This window comes from Corvus moneduloides, chromosome 20, assembly GCF_009650955.1.
Source record: "Corvus moneduloides isolate bCorMon1 chromosome 20, bCorMon1.pri, whole genome shotgun sequence".
NCBI classification, from domain to species: Eukaryota; Metazoa; Chordata; class Aves; order Passeriformes; family Corvidae; genus Corvus; species Corvus moneduloides.
Genome location: NC_045495.1, coordinates 11142747 through 11163378, shown reverse-complemented (window position 1 = coordinate 11163378; position 20632 = coordinate 11142747). Strand labels below are relative to the sequence as shown.

Genomic DNA, 20632 nt, shown 5'->3' with positions numbered 1-20632 from the left:
TGGTCCCTTCCAATCCTGTTGCCTGGGAGAAGAGACTGACCCCCACCTGGCTACAGCCTCCTTTCAGGTAGTTGTAGAGGGATAAGGTCACCCCTGAGCCTTCTCTTCTCCAGGCTAAACAAACCCAGTTCCCTCAGCCGCTCTTCGCAGGGCTTGTGTTCCAGACCCTTCACCAGCCTTGCTGCCCTTCTCACCCAGTCCAACTCCTGGCCCTGCACAGACACCCCAACAATCCCACCCTGTGCCTCAGAGCGTTGTCCAAATGCTCCTGGAGCTCTGGCAGCCTTGGTGCTGTGACCGTTTCCTGGGGAGCCTGTTCAGTACCTGACCACACTCTGGGGGAAGAACCTTTTCCCCTAACACAGCGCCAGCTGTTCCCTGGGTCCTGCCACTGGTCACAGAGCAGAGGTCAGTGCGTGTCCCTCCCCACACTCCAATCTATAACCTCCCTGTACAAATCTCTTCCTTGACTTTCCTCTGCCTCAGGTACTTCTGTCACCAGTCCAGGGATTTTCTGTCTCCCAAGGCTCATTTGCTAGCTGGAGGCTTTTCTGATCCTCCCCTGACTTGTGTTCTGGAGAGACAACCTGTTACCCAGGTGTGGGACATCCCCTCCCAGAGTGGGGTTCCCAGAAGATCCCCACAGTGAGGGATGGTGTCCATGGGGTGCTGACTGCTGTGACCCACCTGGGGACAGTGGCTGCTGAAGGCACCTTCTGGAACACGCCGAGATGATGTCACAGTCCTGTGCAGAGCTTTATCAGGCAATAAACATTAACATTCCTCAGCCCCAGCTGCCAGAGTGTTGCTGGAATGGATTTGTTACTTTTATGAAGGAGAAGATGAAAGACTGGTGGGAGAGAAGGCCCCAATAACCTGGATACCACCTGACTGAACACCCACATCCTCCCATAAAACTTTACCTCAAATGAGAGTGTTTTATACCCAGCCCTTTGTTGGTTTTGTGTGATCCAGCCTCAGGAACCAGGATCTGCAGTTGCCCCTATTTCACACAGAACAAACATTATTCTTGCCATAAACTCTTCGAGGCAGGGCTTGTGTTTTATTTGCATTCATTTGTCCAGCCTCTTTTCCAAGCCAGCTGTCTCCTGACATCATGTACTCACAAACCCCACAAGTGCCTCTCAGAGATGCCAGTCCCTGACTGATTTAACTGATAGCTTTTTTGATGCTGCTCCTCATAGGGAGGTGCAGAATCTGGGACCGCAGCAGAGGCAAGGCTGCCACAGGCCCACCAGGCTCAGCAACACTGTGTATCTCCAGTAGCTGCACATCAGCCCAGTAGCTGCTCCTGGATCTTCCCTATTAGCCTCTCCAGACTCCAAGATCTTTCCAGCAATTGGCCAGGCCCCTCTGAGCCTCTGGCAGTCAAATCCTCTGGTTTTCACATCCTTGTGCACATGCAGACTCCTGGTTCCCAAGGCCCTTACCAAGCTGGTCAGCTCCTCTGGCTGGACACTCCCTGTAATCACATCCCCACACACCCACGCAGATCCAGCCCCTGGTACGCGAGCTGTTCGCCTACAGTCCCACACTGGGGGGGGAGGGGGAGGCTCTCAGACTTCCCTTCAGAGGGAATAAACAGTCTCTGACCCAGGAAAAGATTTAGGAGTGGAGGTTAATGAGAAGCCAGGTCACAGTGTGTTGATCAGGATCACGCTACCCAGTGAGCTCTTTACATGGCCCTGGCCACTCTTGTCCCCTGGGCCTTATTTTTATCCTGTGTTTGTTCCTCTCCAAATTCCATCAACCCCTCCATTTCTCCACCTTTGGTTCTTCTCCTAAGCTTCCTATAGTAAGTGTAATGGGATCCTGAACTTCCCTTCCGCTACACTTCAGAATGTTTCCTATAAACCTATGCAGGGAGAAAGGGAGAAGAGAGAGGTTGATTGGAGAGACCTTAAAGGTCATCCAGTCCCACCCCCTGCCATGGGCAGGGACACCTTCCACTATCCCAGGTTGCTCCAAGCCCCATCCAGCCTGGGCTTGGACACTTCCAGGGATCCAGGGGCAGCCACAGCTTCCCTGGGCACCCTGTTCCAGGGCCTCACCACCCTCACAGCCAAGGATTCCTTCCCAATATTCCATCTAACCCTGCCCTCTGGCAGTGGGAAGCCATTCCCCCTTGTCCTGTCACTCCAGCCCTTGTCCAAAGTCCCTCTCCAACTCTTCTGGAGCCCCTTTAGGCACTACAAGGGGCTCTGAGCTCTCCCTGGAGCCTTCTCCAGATGAACACCCCCAGCTCTCCCAGCCTGGCTCCAGAGGGGCTCCAGCCCTTGAAGCATCTCCATGTCCCTCAGAGGCCTTTGTTGACTGGCAATGACAAAGTTTAGGTCACATCTTCAATGTGCATGAGATGTCCAGAGTTACCGCAGGACACTCCCGAGGCACAATCTATTTTGCTCCTGGAATGCAACAGGAAGAGAATCCTTTGTGTGATGTTCTGTGAATTCCCCTCTCTCTGGTGATGAGTTATCTCAGCTGTTGACTTACCAGGGTTCAGACCTTCCGCCCTTCCCAAAAACAATCTGTTTAACAGATGGATTGCCAGAGTGGCACCCTTTGTTATTCCTGCAAGTCCCTGTTGTTCTCTGTGCCTTTGTGTGCTCACTCACCCACATCTGCTGACTTTATTCAGAGCTATCACAAGAGCTCTGCTGAATGTCTGAGTCAACAAGAGATCAAAGATAAGGAGCAGTTTTAGAGCACAAAAAGCCAAATGGTATCAGACAAGGCGAATTTAGCTAAATGATCAGGCAGTGGGTTCAGACTAATCTTAAATATTTCTTTTTCACCAACAAATATGCACCACACTTGGTACAAGCTTCCAAAATAATAAAAAACTCTTCCAGAGCTATTAAAACCCAATGTGGTTTATGAGGAAACAGACATGGATCCTTGGAAGTGTCACAGAAGTGTCACTGGATGTGCCTTTCTGAAGGATCTGGAAATAAGAGACTCTCCCATGATTAACCTGTTTCTCACAATTGCCCCCTTCACCCTTTTCCTCTCCTCTTCCCCAGATTAAAGAAGTTCATCTCCCCCCACCTGATGTGCCACAGACCCCTCACCACCTCCATCACCCTGCATTGGATTTTCCAGTTTTTTTCACAGGTATCTCCCAGGAGAGGGGTTGGACATCTACCAGAAGATATCAAAAAGTCAGAGTTGTCTGGGCTAAGTCACCTGACTGACTATTCCCAGCTGGGAGACACCAAACTGTGGGGTATTTGCTATTTAAAGCAGACGAATGCTAACAGGGATATTGGGATTCACTGTGTCACCTCATCCACTGAAACGGCAAAGCAGAATATTTACTGATCTGGTCAAAAAGTGTCTCACCATGACAGGAATGAAAACAGCAATAAAATACTTTTATCAGCAATTCTGATTCCAGTGCCTGATAGTGCAAATATCCCAGGCAGAGGAGAACATGGGATTTGTCTTTCAGATTCCTGGGGAAAAAAAAAAAAAAACAAGTTAAGATCCTGGAAAGATCTAAAGATCTAAGAGTGTTTCTATCTCGACCCTGATATTTTTTATCAGAACATGCAAAATATTTAATGCAGATTCTCCTTGGCTGTGCCATTGCTTTTACAGACTTATTATTGCTTATAAACCAAATCATGTCATCGCTGATACTTTCTCTGACCCTTTAGTTAAAATGTTACCCCAAGGACAATCATATCTTTCTGTGCTCAGCTTTTGCTGAGTACTCCAGGATCCTTGGATTTGCATGGGGTGGGAGCAGAGGCCCACCCAGGGATAAGACCAACTCCATCAACACTGCCTGCAATCATTCTGCATTTTTGCCACGAAAAGCATTGAAATTTCCTCCAAAAAAGCTTCATTTGAAATTAGCAAAAACTTCTGTTCTTGTCTTTCCTAGGTGGGGGGAAGTCAGAAATTCACTGATATTAAACAGACAAAAAGAAGGGTGACTGAGCACTGGAATGGACTGCTCAGGCTGTGGAGTCTCCATCCTTGGACACATCCAAAAGTCATCTGGAAATGGTCCTGGGCACTCAGGTCCCAGGGAGGTGGGACTGGATGACCACCAGCATCCCTTTCAACCTCAACCACTCCAGGATTCTGTGAAGAAATGGGTTTGAGCCGTCATATTTTTGTACATTTGAAAGGAAGAAAATTTTTTTGCTGCAAAAACAACTTCTTTTCCTGCTCACCTCAAATGCTGTCTGGATTTATCCCTTTATGGAAAATTAAAAAAAAAAAAAAAGGGGAGGAAAAAGCAAGGGTTAACAAACGCTCTGAAATACAGGAAGAATATGGGCAAACCAGGACGTGATAATCGCTGGATGGGTGGGAAGACACAGGTTAATGGGAACAGAAGCAGATAAACACACCATTTCTGGATAGAAGGGATACAGGAGAGAGACTAGAGGGTAATGTGGGTGGGAATTGGAAAGAAATGATGGGATTAGTATTTTAAGAGGATCTAAAGCTGGTTGGTTGAGAACACTGGTGGCTAGCCCGCCAACCCTAACCCCTAACCTTAACTTCTGCCCTCCTCCATTGCCACTGCTCTACCATTATTGTCTCCATCCTAGGAAGCACCACGGTGAGATTGCACTGCAAACAGGAGGTCGAGGTCAAGGTCATGCTCAGGCAGGCTGGAAAACACCTTTCTGAGGAGAGAGGTCTTACCACAATGCAATTTTGCATTCTTTCCCAAACTGCAGTTGTGGCCTGTCACCATCTTTGGAAGGACAGCTTGACTCGCATGCCCTTGCTGCCCTCTTGAGTGTATCTGTAGGTACTTCTGGCCATGACTGCCATTTTGAGTGTGGCATGATGCAATTTCTGGTAAACACTTGCCATCTTGAGAGTGGCACTATGAGTTTGTTCCAGGTCCACCATCTTGAGTGTTATGGCACATGGCTTCCCGTCACAGTCGCCATCTTGAGAGTGGACTGATGCCAATTCTTGGCTCCTCTACTGTCTTGAGCATATTGCCACGTGACTTGCTGCAGCCCAAACCCAATGGCACTCGGCAACAACCCTGCTCCTCCTTTGGCTCACTGCAACCCTCGTCCGCCACTGTCACTGCAACTGGGTCCTGCGCTTGGTGCTCCTGCATGCTTCAGGGCCAGCAGGAGGCTGCGGCAGGCATAGAAAGCGCCACAGTAACACTCCGAAAGATCACTGTGCGTGCCCACATTTTTTAGTTGCAGTACTTGTTTTTAGCTGCAGGTGGCATCAGCAAGTCGTTTAAGTCATGGTACATATGCCCGTTTGTCGTGGGTTGACACTGGTTAGGCACCAGCACCACAAAAAACCTATTCACTTACTTGCCCCTACTGTAGCTAAGCAGAGAAGGGGAAATTGAAACTTCATTTTTATGAGGTGAAATAAGGATTATTGAGGAAAATGGAAAACCTTCAAGGCAAAACAGGCTCAAACATACAGTAGAATAAAGAATATTTATTAGTAACAGAATCAAAAGTATAATAAATGGTTAAAAGTTTTTCTTTTGGTTAAAAAGAAGTTAATAGTTACTTGTTATACACAGTTAATAAGTTGATTGTTATTGCGAGTGTACGGGTGTAATGCTGCTATGTGATCGCTAGATGGTGACACCAAATGGGGGAAGAGTGGTAGGCCTACAGAAAAGTGGGGAATGTTCTGGAATGTTCTTAAGATGACTTAATGATTTATGATTTAAACATCTTGGAGGATTATTGGTTAGAGGGCAAACCAATCACTCGACACCCCAGAGATTGATGGAGCTGAACGCCAATGAGGACCCTGGCAACGAGCCACCAGAGGGAGGATCGGAGCTCCACCAATCATAACATCAGAGGGACTATAAAACAGCCCCGGGGGCTGAGCCCCCGCGCGGCGGAGTCTTCCTGAGGAACCTGAGTCCGAAGGAACGCCCTGTGCGCCGTACTGTTGTTTTTTTTCTGGGTTGCCGAGTGGGACTCGGGCTTATCTCGAGTCTCCGCTCCTGGTTTTTCTTTTTAAATAAACGAGCAGACTTTTGTTTCACCCAAAAAGTCCAGGCTCCGTTTATAACAAAAGTGAAAAGAATAATGAGAAACCAAAGCAAGCTTCCAGAACACCTTTCTCTTCCAGTACCTTCCTCTTTCCACCAAACTGCACAAGGGAAAAAAACATGGGGTTTTGGTCAGTGTTTCACTTCTTAAGAGTCTTTATGTTTAAGGAAAAGAGTTTCTCCTGCTGTGCTGTGGGATTCTTCCCACAGAAGATAGTTCTCTGCAAACTTCTCCAGCGTGGTGTCAAAACTTTGTGACAACAGTCCGCCCGAATCTGCTGCAGTGAAAAATATCCCTCCCGTGAATCTTGCACTCTTCCCACACTGCCTTCATGGGTCATAACAGTCATGGGGTTTTAAAGGATGAGCTATTCCAGCCTGAAAGCAAAGGCTATCTTCTTCAATCATCTCTAAAAGCCTTTCACGGCATCTATAAGCTATGGCACCTTCTTTTCACGAGCTGCACGTGGATTTCTGCATCCCCCATGTCCTTCATCTCATGAATTATAGGGGAAACAAATTACTGTATTATAGTCCTCACCACAGCTTGTAAGGAGAATTTTAGCTCCAGTGCTGGGGGTGCTTCCTGTGCCTTCCCCCACTGATCGTGGCGTGGCCATGTTGGCCTCTTCTCACATGATCTCACTTTTCCTTTCTCTCTGACTTTTGGAAGAAAGTTGGTATCAGTTAAGTTGCAGCTGAGAAGTTGACCTTGTCTGGGCTCTGCATCAGGAAAGACTTGTCCTGTCTCTCATTGTCGGCTGCATGGGTTGGTTTTTTTTTTCTGATTCAGCGTGAGCCACGCCGGCTGCGGGGAGAGGCCCACCGGCCCTGCGTGGGCTGCGCCAGCTGCAGAGATTCGGGCTGCGCGGCTGCTCAGGGCTGTTCTTGGCTGCTTGCAGCTCCGGGGTGGTTTTCTCCCGGCAGCCCGGCCCCGAACCGCAGGGCCGGGTGGGGGGGGCGGCCCAGGCCTGCTCCGGGATGGGGCTCGGGGCCCCCTCCCCCGCCACCCCTCGACGGGGGAGCAGGAAAACGGAACTTCTCGCGTTTCCTCGTCTTTAAATAGGTACGTCACGGAGGCATTACCAGCTTATTTAACTGGTCTAACGACCTGTCTATCAACCACAGGCTCTGTGCCGGTCACAGAAGGTTTTTCCAAACGGCTAAACCACCACACCATTTCTTAGTTGCAGTACCGCTTTTAGTCTGCAGGTGACACTACTGAGTGATTGAAGAGCGTATATGCGCAGTATCTCGTGCTTATCACCAGGTGGCAGCAGCGATTTAAGTGCCAACCAAGAGCTCAGCCTTTGTCTTAGAGTGACACAAAAAAGCTCTGAATACGCAGAGCTATTTTCTATTGCCTTCATAGAAATCATCTTTTCACCCGTTCTCAAGCCCTTTATTGTTTAATTTACATATACAAAAGTTACATTTGTATTTTCGAACCCTAAATATCTTGATTTTCTTTTTGAATTTTGAATTTCTTATACTCTTAATATCCTGCATATAAAACGGTAGATACAGGGTTGTATTTGGAAATCAATTTTTATAAAAGTTTATATATATAAATAAAAATTACCATTTTTAACTACCCTAACTACTGCCCTAACAATTTCCCCTTACAAACTACACCTAACCTAGCAATTCAGTGTCTCAGGGGCAGTTCAGAGGCAGCTCCCAGAAGTCCAAAGCCAGCCAGAGCCATAGCTACTGGCAGCTTTCATCTTGTAGCAATCCTCTGACATTCACAATTTTAGGAGGCAGAATCCCACTTTTAGCCCCAGGAGCATGACAGCTCTTTTCCACAGGAAGGAAAGCCATGCAACGCACTGTCTCAGGGGCAGTTGAGACACAGTCCCTGGGAGTCCAAGGCCAGGCAGATCCTGGCAGCTTTCATCTGGGAGTAATCCTCCAATGTTCACAAATGTAGGAGGCAGAATCCCACTTTGGGACCAGGACGCCTGACCACAAATGATGGCCCTTTTCCAGAGGAAGGAAAGCCTGGCAATCCAGTATCTCATGGGCAATTGAGTTCCAACCCAAACCACTCCATGATTCTATGATTGGTAGTGCTTCAAGAAGTCCTGTTGAACAGGTTCAGGGATAGAGGTGCCACTGCAGGCCAGTAACTGCACCATCATCCCGGTTCCTGTGGCTGGGCATGGGTCAAAGGGCCCTTCCTAGGTTTGGTGAGAACACCCAGAAAACAAGTTGATCTTTCCTCCTGAACATTCACAGCACAATACAGAAATGAAGTTGACACTAACATAAATGAAGGTTTTATCTGGGTCTGCAGCTGTCATGAGCTCCACCCATTTCCTGATGCTCAGTCTTTTGGTCAGTGCCCGGCCCCAGTCCCCCACAATCTCCTCCCTGCCCACACCCAGCACCATCCAGGATTGAGGGTCACCACTGAACACAGGGCAGCAGGGCAGTTCAATGTGCACAGCATGGGCATAGCCCTGTGAAAAGCCTGCTTGGTCATAAACACCCAGGATGTGTATCTGGAACTGCACACCAGACCCAGAGCCACAGACGTGATGGGCAGACATTGAGCCAATGGTATTGGCCACTGTTTGTTCTAAGGCTACTTTCACCACGTTAGTGTGGGCTCTGGTGACTTTACCATCGTCATCCACACCAAAAACTAAATATCCACTCTCAGTGTTTGCAAAGGCAGAGACATATTTAGGAAGGTTTTTTCTTATTTATTACAAGGTACTCTTTGTACTGTATTCCTTAAATTCAATATGTGTTGCCTCTGTGAAAGCCAGGACCTCCCCAAACAGCACTTCATCTCTCTTTCTAAACCTGGCCACGGCCTCTTGGGTGTTGTGCTCCTGGATGTTCAGAGGAGTCTCTTTTGCTCCCCCATCAAAACTCAGCTGAGCTCTCTTGGGGCTCAGTCCATTCTCATTGCGGCACTTGGCAGAGTCTTTCCTCCTCAGGAATTCAGGGACTTCTCTGGAAGTCACAGGATAAACCAAAGTGCCGGACCTATAAAACAAATCAGTGCTTGAGCTGCAGAGGTGCAGCTTTGTGGCTGCAGCTCCCTGTTCCGGGCTCCACAGCTCCATGTTTTAACAAAAAACAGCAGGTGACTCCCCTGCTGCATCCATGCAAAGTATTCAGAGGCCTTTGTTGCTGCCAATGCAACCCTGAGGCTCGTCTCTTATGTTAGTGTCACAAATGCCATGCTCCCAGAAGCAGTAATTCCTGTCCTCACTCTCCATCCTCACTATTCGTCCTCCTGAATTCAGCAATGCACACACTGCTATGGAAAAGACCTTTTGTTCTGTTTTCTGATTGCTATACTTCTTCCTTCTGGAACTCTTTCCTAAAAGAGTTAACTACAATCAATAACCAGTAACTACATCACATCAGGATAGCTTGTGTTCAAATCAATCAGCAGCTGCCCCTCCTGGCTGGCCATCCTGATCCTGAAAGGATACATTATTAAAAACACTTCATGATTATCAGAGAATCGTTGGGGTTAGGAAAGCCCTTTGAGACCATCAAGTCCAACTGTTCCCACAGCACTGCCAAGGCCACCACTAACCCATGTCCCCAGGTGCCACATCTACACATCTGTTAAATCCCTCCACAGATGGTGATTCCACCACTGGCCTTGCAGCCAGAGCTGGACAGCCCTTCCACTGAAGAAACTTTTCCCCAGTATTCAACCTAAACCTCCCCTGGGACAACTCGAGACTGTTTCCCCTCATGTCACTCCTTGTTCTGTGGGAGCAGAGCCCAACCCCCACCTTGCTGCACCCTCCTGTCAGGGAGTTGTGCTGAGCGAGAAGGTCCCCCTTGAGCTCCTTTTCTCCAGACTGAGTTCCCCCAGCTTCCTCAGCCGCTCCTTATCAAACGTGCTTCGGACCATTCCCCAGCTCCGTTACCCTTCACTGGACATGCAAAGAAGGGGACAGGCACGGTATCGGGACCAAGAAAACCTGGGAAAAAAGGAAACATTGGAAAATGAAAGTGAAAATGAAAATCATTTATTGCAAGGGCAGTCAGGTCCGAGCGGGCTGGTGCGGAGGCCGCGGGTTAATGATGGGAATTGCTGGGGCGCTCTGGCACTGCCCTGAAGTCACGTCCAAAGCACATCCCCGATCCCCGCAGCCGCGGCCGATTCCTCCCGGCCCCCGCGGCCCCTGCGGACGAGGAGCCCCGCGCCGCGGGCAGAGCCGCCCGGGTGGGCGGGGACGGCTGCGGAGCGGGCAGAGCCCGGGGCCGGGGCCGCGGTGGGAGCCGCTGCACAGGGCGGAGGGGCCGCCCCGCGCTCCCTTCCCACCCGCCCCGAGCCGGCCCCGCCGGGCGCTGCTGCCGCCTCGGCTCGGGGCCGCCCCCGCCCGCTCCGGACAGCGCCGAGCACCGGCAGGGAGGAGAGGGTGGGGAACCGGGACCGGGCGCTGACCGAACTTCCCAGGGGATCGGGCTCCGGGCCGGCTCCGAGTGGCGGCACCGGGCCCCGTTTAGCAGAAACTTCCCTTGCCTTCCCTTCCCTTCTCTTCCCGCACCGCACAGCCCTTCCCCACGCCACCCGGCCCTGCCCGGCCGACATCGTGCTCTGCATCTGTATTTCAAATAGTTTAATTTTAAAAATATTCTATTCAGTGCTAAAATAACTTTCCACTTCCACGCGCGGCCGCGCCTTCGGCTTCACCAGGCTCGATCACGGACTCGGCGGGACATGCAGTGGCGGCGGGGGGAGAGTGGGGCTGGGGGGGGCAGCGGGTATTGGGGGGCGGCAGAGCCCCAGGGCGGGAGCACTTCCCGGGGTTCCTTCCCCTCCTACCCTGCCGCTTCCTTCCCCGTCCCGGGGATAGCGGGTAACTAGGCCGGGACAAGGACCCCCAGCACAGGGCAGCGGCTCCCCCTGCTCTGCCGGCTCCTGGGGGACTGCAGAACCCACGCGGCTGGAGCTGTGCCCTGTGGCAGAGCCGAGGCCAGCCAGTACCTGCCCTCCGGGAGGGGAAAGCGCTCCCCTCTCTCCCAGCATGAATGGCTTAAACTAGCAGCTTATTGCACAGCGTCCCAGTGGGTCCCTGCTGGCCTCCCCTCACTGCCCCCCACACCCACCACCACCTGCTCCCACAACCGAGTGGACACATCACCTGGAGCAGGTGGAAGGTGGCTCTCCTGTTCCCAGCACCCAGGGGAAGGGCAGGCACGGGAGCCACAAGCAGGCAAACAGCATCTGCCAGTGTCCTGGGGATGCATGGAGGACCATGGAGAGCAGGGAGCCCTGTGGAGAACCCCCCCACGCATGCAGCCCACCCAGCGGAGAACCCCCAGCTCTAGGGCAGGGAGCAGGGAGAGAGGGAGCCAATAAATAGAGGCAAATTTGCAGGTACTGGCAGCAGCCCCATCCGTCGGGCAGGGCAGGGCAGGGCAGGGAAGGGCGCACTGGATGCAAGTGGTGGGAGCCCCAACGCTGGGGAAGGGGCAGGCTGGAAGGAAGCGCCGGTCCTGGGAGGTCCAGGCGGCTCTGCAAGGGGCTGGCGAAGGTGCCGGGCCAGGCAGGTTAGCTCTCCGAGGCCGTGTGGCACACAGAGTTCTGGTCAGCACAAAATCTCTTCAGAGGCGGCGCACCGGAGTCCTCCTCCTCTTCAGTTACCTGCAAGAGCCAGAGGTCACAGGCAGTGACACTGAGCGACGCACACCTAGACAAGGCTGTGACACACCATGGGGACACCCCAGGCTGTCACCTGTGCACAGACCCCAGGGCACCAGGATCGGGAACCCACTCCAGCCCTGGAGCCTGCCAGAATTGTTAACTTTCCCACAGCCTCACATCATTCCCTCACACTTCAACACTTGATCTGAACCAGGGAATAGCTCAGGAAACCAGGAGGTTCCAGGAGCTCCCAGGGGGCACTTCGGGACTGCAGAGCAAGTCCATCCACCAAGACGTTTCTGCTACAAGGAGCAGCAACAAGGGTAAAAGGGCCAAGGGCACATTTAGAAGTGGTTTCAATTCCCTTCCCCTTACCTGAGTCTCAAGGGGGACTGGCTCTTCCTTTGTGAGAGTGGGAGGCTCATCTGCCACTTCCGAGGAAGGCAGGGAGGGCTCTGGGGAAAACAGGTGGGTCAACAAAAATGCAGACCCAGCACCCAGCTCAGTGCTAAGTGAGGACAGAATGTCCAGCAAAAGAAGTCCCCACTGCCCTGTCAGCTTCCAGCAGTGCCAAGTCCACCCACCAGACCACCAAGAGCCCTGCAAGAGCCTTTCCTGAACCCATAAATATACGTCCTCCCTTCCCAGCCCAGCACCCACCTTCCAGAGTCTCCTGCCCCAGGGTGGGAGGCTGCGAGTCGTCCGTGCGGAAGTCAGACGTGTGGGCAGGACTCATGGACTCGCTCTGCTGGGGACTGGGGCTGGAGTTGGGGCTGCTGTCCACCTTGAGCTGGTACACGTCAGACAGGGAGCTCTGGTTGCTGTTCTCATCTGCAGAAACAGCACCTGGTGAAGAAGAGCACCTTGACCCAGGGGCACAAGCAGCTGAGGGCAGCACTGCAAGATGGGGTCTTGCCGTGAAGGCAGAGCACAGTCAGAGAGTCAAACAGGGAATTCACTGTTCCACATCAGCCCAAGGGCTGTCAGGCACAGGACTGCCCTCCAGAACACAGTGGGAATCACATACACAACTGGCCATGGGAGAGGGAATGCTCCTGCCCTGGGAATGAGAATGAGCACTGCCAAATCGCACATGTGCAGCTTGGGAGGGCCCTGGGCATCCAAGGGCAGGAATCTCCTGCCATGTACCAGGGTTTTGTTCCTCCTCTGTGAAGCAACACCAGGATCAGTGCTCAGCACCTGTCTCCCAATGAGGAGGCAGGCCTGGCACACGCCTTTCCAAACTGCAGACCTGCAACATAACCTCACCGCATCTCCTGGAAATGCCGGCACACTCCCGATTTTCCTTAGCCACACGAAGAGCAGAGGCTGGGCAGAAGTGTACAATCTGCTCCAGCAGTGAGTCCGGCGCTGCCGGAACCTCTCCTGACTGTACAGCGCCTGGACCAAGAGCAAGGCCAGGGACATCCTTTGCCCCTTCACACTAAGGTCCATGGAGGTTAACTGCTGGAAAAGCAAGCTTGGCTGCAGGTGGCTACTGGCCTCTCCCCAGCAGAGACTGGAAAGGGGGGAGCGGGAAACCCCACTCCTTCAGTTGGCTGTGAAGCTTCCCACAGAACATACCAGAAACAGCCCATTAAGACTCTCTGATAACAAAAATGAACAGTTTGGGCAGGGACAATCCAGAAGTGGATCAGCCCAACTCCCAGCTGCTGTACAGCCTCGGAGTCTTTCCCCACACTGAAGGCAGCTCAGCCAGACCCACCTTGGAATTCCAGAAGGAGGGAGGAGTTGGCAGAGGTGTCAGCTGGGAAGCCATTGGGTTCTCGGACGGTGCTGCTACTTGATTTGGATTTCTCTTTCTTGAAGACAGAAAGAAAAGCACAAACACAAGGTCAGAGGAACACAGGCTGCTCCAGAGGAGCCATTCCCCTCTCTGTCTCCAGAAGCCCAGAGGGATGTGCTCAAGCTGGCCTTTTCCCTTGGCTTTGGGGGCACATTTCTAAGTGAGAGGCAAAACTCCATCTGTAAAGAGACTGGGAATCAGGAAAGAGAGGAGGAGCTGATGCCCAGGGGGCTCAGCAGGGGCTTTGTAGTTCTGGGGGCCTCAAGTCGGCTGAAGGGGCTCGTTGGGGCTGGGGGGGGGGAAGGAGGGGGGGCCAAAAAAGCCTTGACAGGGGCTCCTGGGGCTTCAGAAGGGGCTAGGTGGAGCTTGGGTGGGCTCGGGGGGGCTCAGGGCACCTCGATAGGGCAGGGGGAGCTCGGTGGGGCCTTAAGGGTGCTCAGCAGGGCTGGGAGGGCTCAGCAGGGGCTCGGTGGCTGGCTCGGGGAGGCCTCAGCAGTCGACCTGGAGGGGACTCAGGAGGGTTTGGAGGCGTTCAGCGGAGCTGGGGGGCTTGGAGGTGGCTCGGGGGGCTTCGGTGGTCGGTGGGGCTGGGGGGGCTCGGCAGAGCTGGGGGAGGCTCAGGGGTCAGCTTAAGGGGAGTTGTTAAAGGGGCTAGGCTGGGCTGTGAGCGGTGGCTCCCGGCTCGTCTCCACGCGCGGTACCCACCTCCTTACTGTCCGCCACCGGCACCCACTTGAATATCCGCAGGGACGTATCGCCCACCGTCACCCACTTCTTCTCCCTGCGAGACACAACGCTGACAGGCCAAGCCGGGCCTGCGGCACCGTGGCAACAAACCCCGCCACCCCGCCACGTTCCGGTTGGCCCAGAGGAGCATCAATTCAGCAGCCCGCAGCATCGCCCCGCCCGCCGCGCTGTGACGGGCCGCACCACCCGCCCATCACGGCCACTTCCGCCCCCCCGCCCCGCTCCCATTGGCCGCCGCCCCCCCGCCCCCGCCCGCTGGTTGGGCGCGCACTCCCGGGTCGCACCCCGCGGCGCGGTGATTGGCTGCGCGCGGGCTGCGGGGCCCTCCCCCCCGCGGGCCCGCCCTCACCATCTGCGGACGCGCTCGATGGCTGCCATCACCTTCTTGATGTCATCCTTGGCGCGGCTGCGGGTCTCGGCCCGCACCGAGCGCCCCGACATGGCGCGCGCAGCCCCGCAGCACCGGCCCCGCTGCACCCGCCGCCGCACCCGGCCCCGCGCACGCGCCCTGCGCGGCCCGCCCGCGCGCTGCGCGTCCTGCGTCACCACGCCGGACACGCCCCGGCTGCTGCGCCTGCGCAGGCGTACCCGCCCCTCCGCGGGCACGGAAACGACGCGCAGGCGAGGCGACGGTGCGCCGCCATCTTCCTTTGGGGCAAGTCCCGCTCCACGCCCCACTGAGACCACCCTGAGACCCCGGGCCGGGGGAATGGGGCCACCTTGGGTCCGCTGCACCGTTACGGCACCGCCCCGTCCCCTGCAGCAAAAACCCCAGCATTTAGCATCAAAGATTGAGCTTAGGCAGCGCCCCTGGAAAAAAACCTACCCAACCAAAAAACCTACCCTAAATCCACAAAAATCCCATTTCTAAGCTCAGGAAAACTCGTAGGCGCTGCCTTAGCAATCACTCCCATGGGATATTGATGATCCAAGCCCGTGGGAGAAAACAACACAAGACTGTGATACTGTGAGTCCCCACTGTCCCCAGCCCGGCCCTGCCCCGCCCATCACAAGAGCACACAAGGAAGGACCGGGCACTCTTTTATTACTGCTATTCACAGTTATTAAAAAAAACCATCCCCAAATGCAGAGCACAGCTGCTTCCTGCTGTACGGATAGCTTAGTGCTTCTTGCCATAGATGGCAGCCAGCGCTTTGCGAGCGCTGGAGATCTGCTGCTCCAGCCTCTCCCGCGTGGCTTTGTTCCCAGTTTTTTTCAGGATGGCCTCCATCTCCTCCACCACAGCGCGGTGCCCGGCAGTGTTGTGGAAGACACAGATAGCACGGTCCCCACAGGACACGAGATAGCGGCCGGTCGTGTCAAAGGCAAGGTCAGCGATACGGTGGCTGTGCACGCCAAGAAAACGCTCCTCCTCCTCGCCGCGCCGTGTGTTGTACACCACGATGTCTGTGCCGCCTGCCACAGCGACCGTGCGGCTGTCAGGGGACAGGGCAATGCGGCACGGCTCCAGCACTGCACACTGCCCTGTCAGAAGCAGGTATGGGTCCTGCTGCTTCTTGTACTCCACATCTGTGTCCCAGAACTTCCACGTGCCATCCTTTGACACGGTCGCCATCCTGCAGCCACGAGAGAGCACGGTGAGTGCATGGAAAAGGGGCAGCACCTCTTACCCTGCCCCACCCATGAACCAGGAATACTCTGTGGAGACAGATCTGTTCAGAAGGGTGAGTCTGTACACACGTACAGTCCGCGTTCTCTTCCCAAAGCAAAAAAGCCTTCCACTAGACCAGGCTGCTCCAAGCCCCTTCCAGCCTGGCCTTGAGCACTTCCAGGGATGGGGCAGCCACATCTTCTCTGGACAACCTGTGTCAGGGCCTCACCACCCTCACAACCAAGGCTTTCTTCCCAATATCCCATTTAACCCACCCTCTGTCAGCCTGAAACCATTCCCTTATCTTGTCACTCCAGGCCCTTGTAAATAGTCTCTTTCCCATCTTTCTTGTCAGCTCCCTTCAGGTCTTGGAAAGCCACAATTACATCACCTGAAGCCTTTTTTTTTTCCAGGCTGAGCAATCCCAACTCTCTCAGCCTTTCCTCACAGCAGAGCTGCTCCATCCCTCTGATCATCTTGGTGCCTCCTCTAGACTCATTCCAGCAGCTCTGTGTCCTTCCTGTGCTGGGACCCAGAGCTGGAGGCAGCTCTGCAGGTGGGGTCTCACCTGAGTGGGGCAGAATTCCCCTCTCCCCTGCTGCCCACGCTGTGGGATCAACCCAGGGCACGGGGAGTTTCTGGGCTGGGTCATGTCCAGCCCTCACCCACTAGCACCCCCAGGCTGCTCTCCATCTGTTCATCCCCAACCTGGATTGATACTCGTTGGTTGCCCTGGTCCAGGTACAGCATCAGCATTTGGTCTTGTTAAACCACATGAGATTCCTATGAGCAGGGAATATACAGGTGGCACGAGCCAGATTTGGCTCCCCAGGGTGGTGTTTTACTCCCCACAGCTCAGTGATACAGCTGGTACACCCTGAAAGAGATGAGCTTACATGTCCTGAGGGTAACTCAGAACAGGTAACACACACGTACCTCCTTGAGTCGTTGGAGAAGGAAAAGGATTGTACACCAGCAGTGTGGCCTTTCAACTCAAAAGCCCTGGTCACCTCCCTAAAGTCTCCGTTCTTGCCAAGACACACCTCCCACACCTTCACATCGGGGGTAAAGCCACAGGATGCCACAAACCTGCATGAAGGAACAAGCAGAGACTCTTGAACAAGGAGCTGCCTCTTACACAGGACCTGAGCAAGGCAGGGCTGCAGCTCTGCAAACCTGTCCTGACTCCTGCACTCAAGTCTGGTCAGCTGAATTTCCACTTTTCCCTGAAACCTGGCTGGTAAAGGGAACACTAAGGAAGGGCACCAGAACAACTCAGGAATGAGAAACTCTCTGGTCAAAGTAAAGGAGCTAAATGCTTTTGATCCCCAAACTCCTCACACCAGGAGCAAGGCAAATCATCCTGTAGCTGCAAGTGATTTTCCCAATAAACAGATCTCCCAGAAATAAAACCTTTAACTTTATAATTAACCTTTAAGAGGTCACAGACAAGTTCAAAGTGCTGTTTTCTTTGCATAGGCCATTTGCTCTGTCCCACCTCTGCTACCTGAGGCCAAAGCTGTTCTCAGGTTACCAGAACAGCAGCACTGAGGCAGGATGGCAACACAGGAGTGCTTGAGCCCACATCAGCTCCATCTCCCAGGGGGACAAAATACCTTTTTAAACTGTGGAACCCTCAGAAAATTGCATTACAATAAAACTAACTGCCGATGGTCTGAACTGATGCTATCTTGTGCAAAGGAGCAGCCTGGAATCCTGCCTGTCACTCACCTTCCACAGGGTGAAACTGTGGCATAGGCATTGTTCATCTGGTTTGTGTTAATGCTGGCCAGGACTTCTCCCTTTGGGCTCCAGATCAGGATGGTGGTGTCACTGGAAGCTGTCATGATAAACTTCCCTGGGGAAAAAAGGCAAAGATCAGGAGAGCCCCCAGACCTAACACTGCCATAGTCTTAACGAAGCCCCAGGACAACCTCTCCCTGCAGCTGGAGAAAACCAACGGCAGCACCAAAATCCAAGGAGTGTCAGTCTCCTGGGACAGAGTAAAGAGCAGTATCAGAAGACTCAGTTCCTGGTTATGCCTCAGTACTCCCCTGGCTCCCGAGTAGACAGCAGGCACTGAGCCCACGTGTGCCCTGTGCTCAGGACCCTGAGCCCCACGTGCAGAACTCAGCACTGGGCTGTTCCATGAACAGGCACAAAGCACACTCCACCTGACCTGCATGCCCAAAATCAGCTCGAGAATAAGCACCTTTCAAGCTGTGGATTGCAGGCAGGCCACTGAATCCCAGTCACACCACCATGATCCACAGTTGCTGGTTGTGCCCATGCTGGACTCCTGCTTGTTCCCACTTCCCCTTTGCCATCTCAGCCCAGGCAGGGAGTCGCCTGTTTACCTTCCAGCTAAAGGCAAACCTTGTTGCAGGTTTAAGTTTTCACTTTCACAGCTCCAGTCTCAGTTAACATCTTCCCTGCTCTCCTATTACAGAGGTGAACTCGTATCCACCTGCTTCCAACTGCCCACTGGCACATACCTGACAAATTAATCCATCAAGCCCTCACCGCTAACACATAATTTCCACCCACCCACCCCCACCTCTGTTCTAGATGATCCCAGAAGTTCAAGATAGACCATTTGAACTCACTAGAGAGATTTCTGACTGGTTAAAGAGAGACTGGCGGCCCAGAGAACAGCGATCCTCTCAATATTGAGACCAGACCTCTTTGCAACAGCATCCCTGAAAATGTAAATTAAGAAACTGTGCATATCGGGGAGCTGGTTACAGGGACATTATCGGTGTGAAAATGACACCTTTTGGTTCAGTCAGTAGTAAATTAAGTAAAAAAAACCTAAGAGACTACAGAGTTCAGTAGTGGTGCTGTACATAGCCTTGAGAATGCCAAGAACTCCAACACTTTGAATCCAGTAGCTTCACAAGGAAATCAAAGCTGATCTGGAGAGGTGAGCAGCTCATTTCCATACCTGTCTCTGCAATCCCTATGTTAATGACAGGAGCCTTGTGCTTCTTTGGGAAGTCCCCAGAAGTTGCAGTGAAGGTGAAGCTGCCATCATCCTTCTTGGTCATCTTGTAGACACGAATAGTCTCAGCATTGGCCAGCCAGACAATGAAAGCCCTGTGGAGGGACAGGCTCTGAGCCTCAGCTCAGCCCAGGTCACTCAGGGGCACCTGGGAAGAGGGATACGCTGGCAGGTAAAAATATTTACAAGGGCACCAAGTTCTCTCCCTGTGTTGGCTCAACTGCAACACTGAATGAAAAAGAACAGAATTTATTACCCACACCAGGAAACGAGATCACTTCCTCTCTTTCTAAAAGAGGCCACTTCAAAAAGTCAAAACACACTTTTCCACCAAATTTCCCACCCAGTGAGAGCTCCCCCCGACCACTGGAGAGGCTCAGCAGCACATTCCAGCTGCAAAGTCAGCTGGCAGGGACCTCAATAGACACCTTCCATGGGTGCAGCAAGCTCGGGACTGGGATATTTGCCCTGAAAACCATATTAACCCACCAGGAGCTGGACTAGATGATCTCCAGAAGTCCCTTCCAACTTGAACTACTGTGATTCTGTGATTAAATGCCATCTGCTTTCAGGAAAGGCCACGGATCAGTGATACCGTGATGACCCAGTGAGAGATGCTGCCTGCACCCGTGCCAGAGCAACACCACCGATCCCACCGCAGCTTGGCCGTGAGACTGGTGGCTCTGCAGGACATCCCGGTGCCGGTACGAGGTCCGGCCATACCGTGAGTCGGGGCTGAGGCGGACGAGCTCGGCGTGGTCCAGCCCCACGTTGGCGCGCAGGCAGCGGTGCTCCCGCCCCGCCAGGTCCCGGGTGCTCCACAGCCGCACCGTGCGGTCCTCAGAGCATGACGCCAGGTACTTGCCGTTGCTGCTGAAGTCCAGGCAGGTGACCGGGCTGCTGTGGCCCTGCGGACAGAGAGTGGTCACGGAGGATGAGGGAGGAGGAGAGGGAGAGAGTGGGGTGGGAGGGGGGCGCGGTGGGACACCAGTACGGGGGTAGGAGGCGGACACCGGCACCGGAGGGAGAAGGGGAACACCGGCACAGGCGGGACACCAGTATCGAGAGGGACACCTGCACCGGCCCCGGCAGGACAGCGGCACCGGAGGGGACACGGTCACCGGGGAGACACCAGCCCGGGCATCGAGGGGGACACGGGCATCGAGGGGGACACCGGCCCCGGGCAAACGCGGTACCTTTAGGGCAGCTACCAGCAGCCGGTGTGCGAAGCTGTGCTGCCGCTGCTTCTCCCTGCGAGCCCTCGCCGCCGGCTTCGCCTTCCGAGGCTCCTCCGGCCTGGCATGCCCGTTCGCCCTGGGCCCTGCGGGAGTGGAGGGGCCGGTGGGTCCGGTTCAGCTACGCTCCGCTCCGCGCTGCCCGGCGCCCCACCGTCCGCACGGTACTCACCGTCCTGCGGGGCGACGGGGGTCTCCCGCGGAGCGGAGCGATGCAGCACGGCCGCCAGCAGCAGGACAAGGACGAGGAGGATGAGGACGATAAGGGCGCCCGGCAGCCCCGACCCACCCAGCGCCGCCGCTGCCTCCATGTTCCCGCCGCCGCGTCAGCGACCGGCTCCAGGAGGGGGGGAATTTTCGTGTGCGCATGAGCGGCCCCAGTGATCCACGTAGGGCGGCCCCTAGTGGTGGCACTGCACCCCCCCGCCTCGGCCGTCCCCCTTTCCAGCCACGGACACGCCCCAGCTCCCACCTCCCTTCACACATTCCCCTCCCCAGCCCCGGACCACTCCCTCCCCCCAGCCTCTCCCCTCACTTGCCCCCAACCCCAGTTTCCCTCATCCC

At 54.2% G+C, this 20632-nt stretch overlaps 3 protein-coding genes across 6 annotated transcripts; all 3 read right to left on the bottom strand.

The window, feature by feature from the left end:
* Positions 1–5443: 5443 nt before the first annotated feature.
* Positions 5444–10610, bottom strand: LOC116454142 (protein SLFN14-like). The gene is given in 4 exon segments (XM_032130348.1): positions 5444–9114; positions 9117–9215; positions 9217–9390; positions 10464–10610. Coding segments are annotated over 4 exon segments (1314 nt in total). The 3' UTR covers positions 5444–8220.
* Positions 10611–10623: 13 nt separating this feature from the next.
* Positions 10624–14714, bottom strand: BCL7B (BAF chromatin remodeling complex subunit BCL7B). Of its 3 annotated transcripts, none has more exons than XM_032129760.1 (6): positions 14570–14714; positions 14179–14254; positions 13393–13489; positions 12327–12512; positions 12042–12121; positions 10624–11666 (listed from the first exon to the last, which is right to left on the bottom strand). In XM_032129760.1, the coding sequence occupies exons 1-6, from the start codon at positions 14659–14661 to the stop codon at positions 11574–11576; spliced, it is 624 nt and encodes a 207-aa protein (XP_031985651.1). In that variant the 5' UTR covers positions 14662–14714; the 3' UTR covers positions 10624–11573. The 3 variants fall into 3 exon arrangements, with proteins under 3 accessions (XP_031985651.1, XP_031985653.1, XP_031985654.1); XM_032129762.1 differs by having other exon boundaries at positions 12327–12497; XM_032129763.1 differs by having other exon boundaries at positions 14602–14702.
* A 534-nt stretch (positions 14715–15248) lies between these two features.
* TBL2 (transducin beta like 2) lies at positions 15249–20487 on the bottom strand. Of its 2 annotated transcripts, XM_032130053.1 has the most exons (8): positions 20241–20455; positions 20030–20154; positions 19557–19741; positions 19020–19061; positions 18777–18928; positions 17564–17690; positions 16769–16921; positions 15249–15797 (listed from the first exon to the last, which is right to left on the bottom strand). In XM_032130053.1, the coding sequence occupies exons 1-8, from the start codon at positions 20377–20379 to the stop codon at positions 15341–15343; spliced, it is 1380 nt and encodes a 459-aa protein (XP_031985944.1). In that variant the 5' UTR covers positions 20380–20455; the 3' UTR covers positions 15249–15340. The 2 variants fall into 2 exon arrangements, with proteins under 2 accessions (XP_031985944.1, XP_031985945.1); XM_032130054.1 differs by lacking the exon at positions 19020–19061 and having other exon boundaries at positions 20241–20487.
* Positions 20488–20632: the final 145 nt, after the last annotated feature.

What these genes read in the sequence shown, in the direction of transcription:
- BCL7B (XM_032129760.1), bottom strand. Translation starts at nt 14,661, where the DNA reads ATGTCGGGGCGCTCGGTGCGGGCCGAGACCCGCAGCCGCGCCAAGGAT. An exon ending in ATCGAGCGCGTCCGCAGATG is followed by an intron (nt 14,255 to 14,569) that starts GTGAGGGCGGGC and finishes TGTGTCTCGCAG; the next exon opens with GGAGAAGAAGTGGGTGACGG. An exon ending in GGGGCAGGAGACTCTGGAAG is followed by an intron (nt 12,122 to 12,326) that starts GTGGGTGCTGGG and finishes TGTTTTCCCCAG; the next exon opens with AGCCCTCCCTGCCTTCCTCG.
- TBL2 (XM_032130053.1), bottom strand. Translation starts at nt 20,379, where the DNA reads ATGGAGGCAGCGGCGGCGCTGGGTGGGTCGGGGCTGCCGGGCGCCCTT. An exon ending in CCCCGTCGCCCCGCAGGACG is followed by an intron (nt 20,155 to 20,240) that starts GTGAGTACCGTG and finishes CCACTCCCGCAG; the next exon opens with GGCCCAGGGCGAACGGGCAT. An exon ending in GGAGAGAACTTGGTGCCCTT is followed by an intron (nt 18,929 to 19,019) that starts GTAAATATTTTT and finishes GTCCCTCCACAG; the next exon opens with GGCTTTCATTGTCTGGCTGG.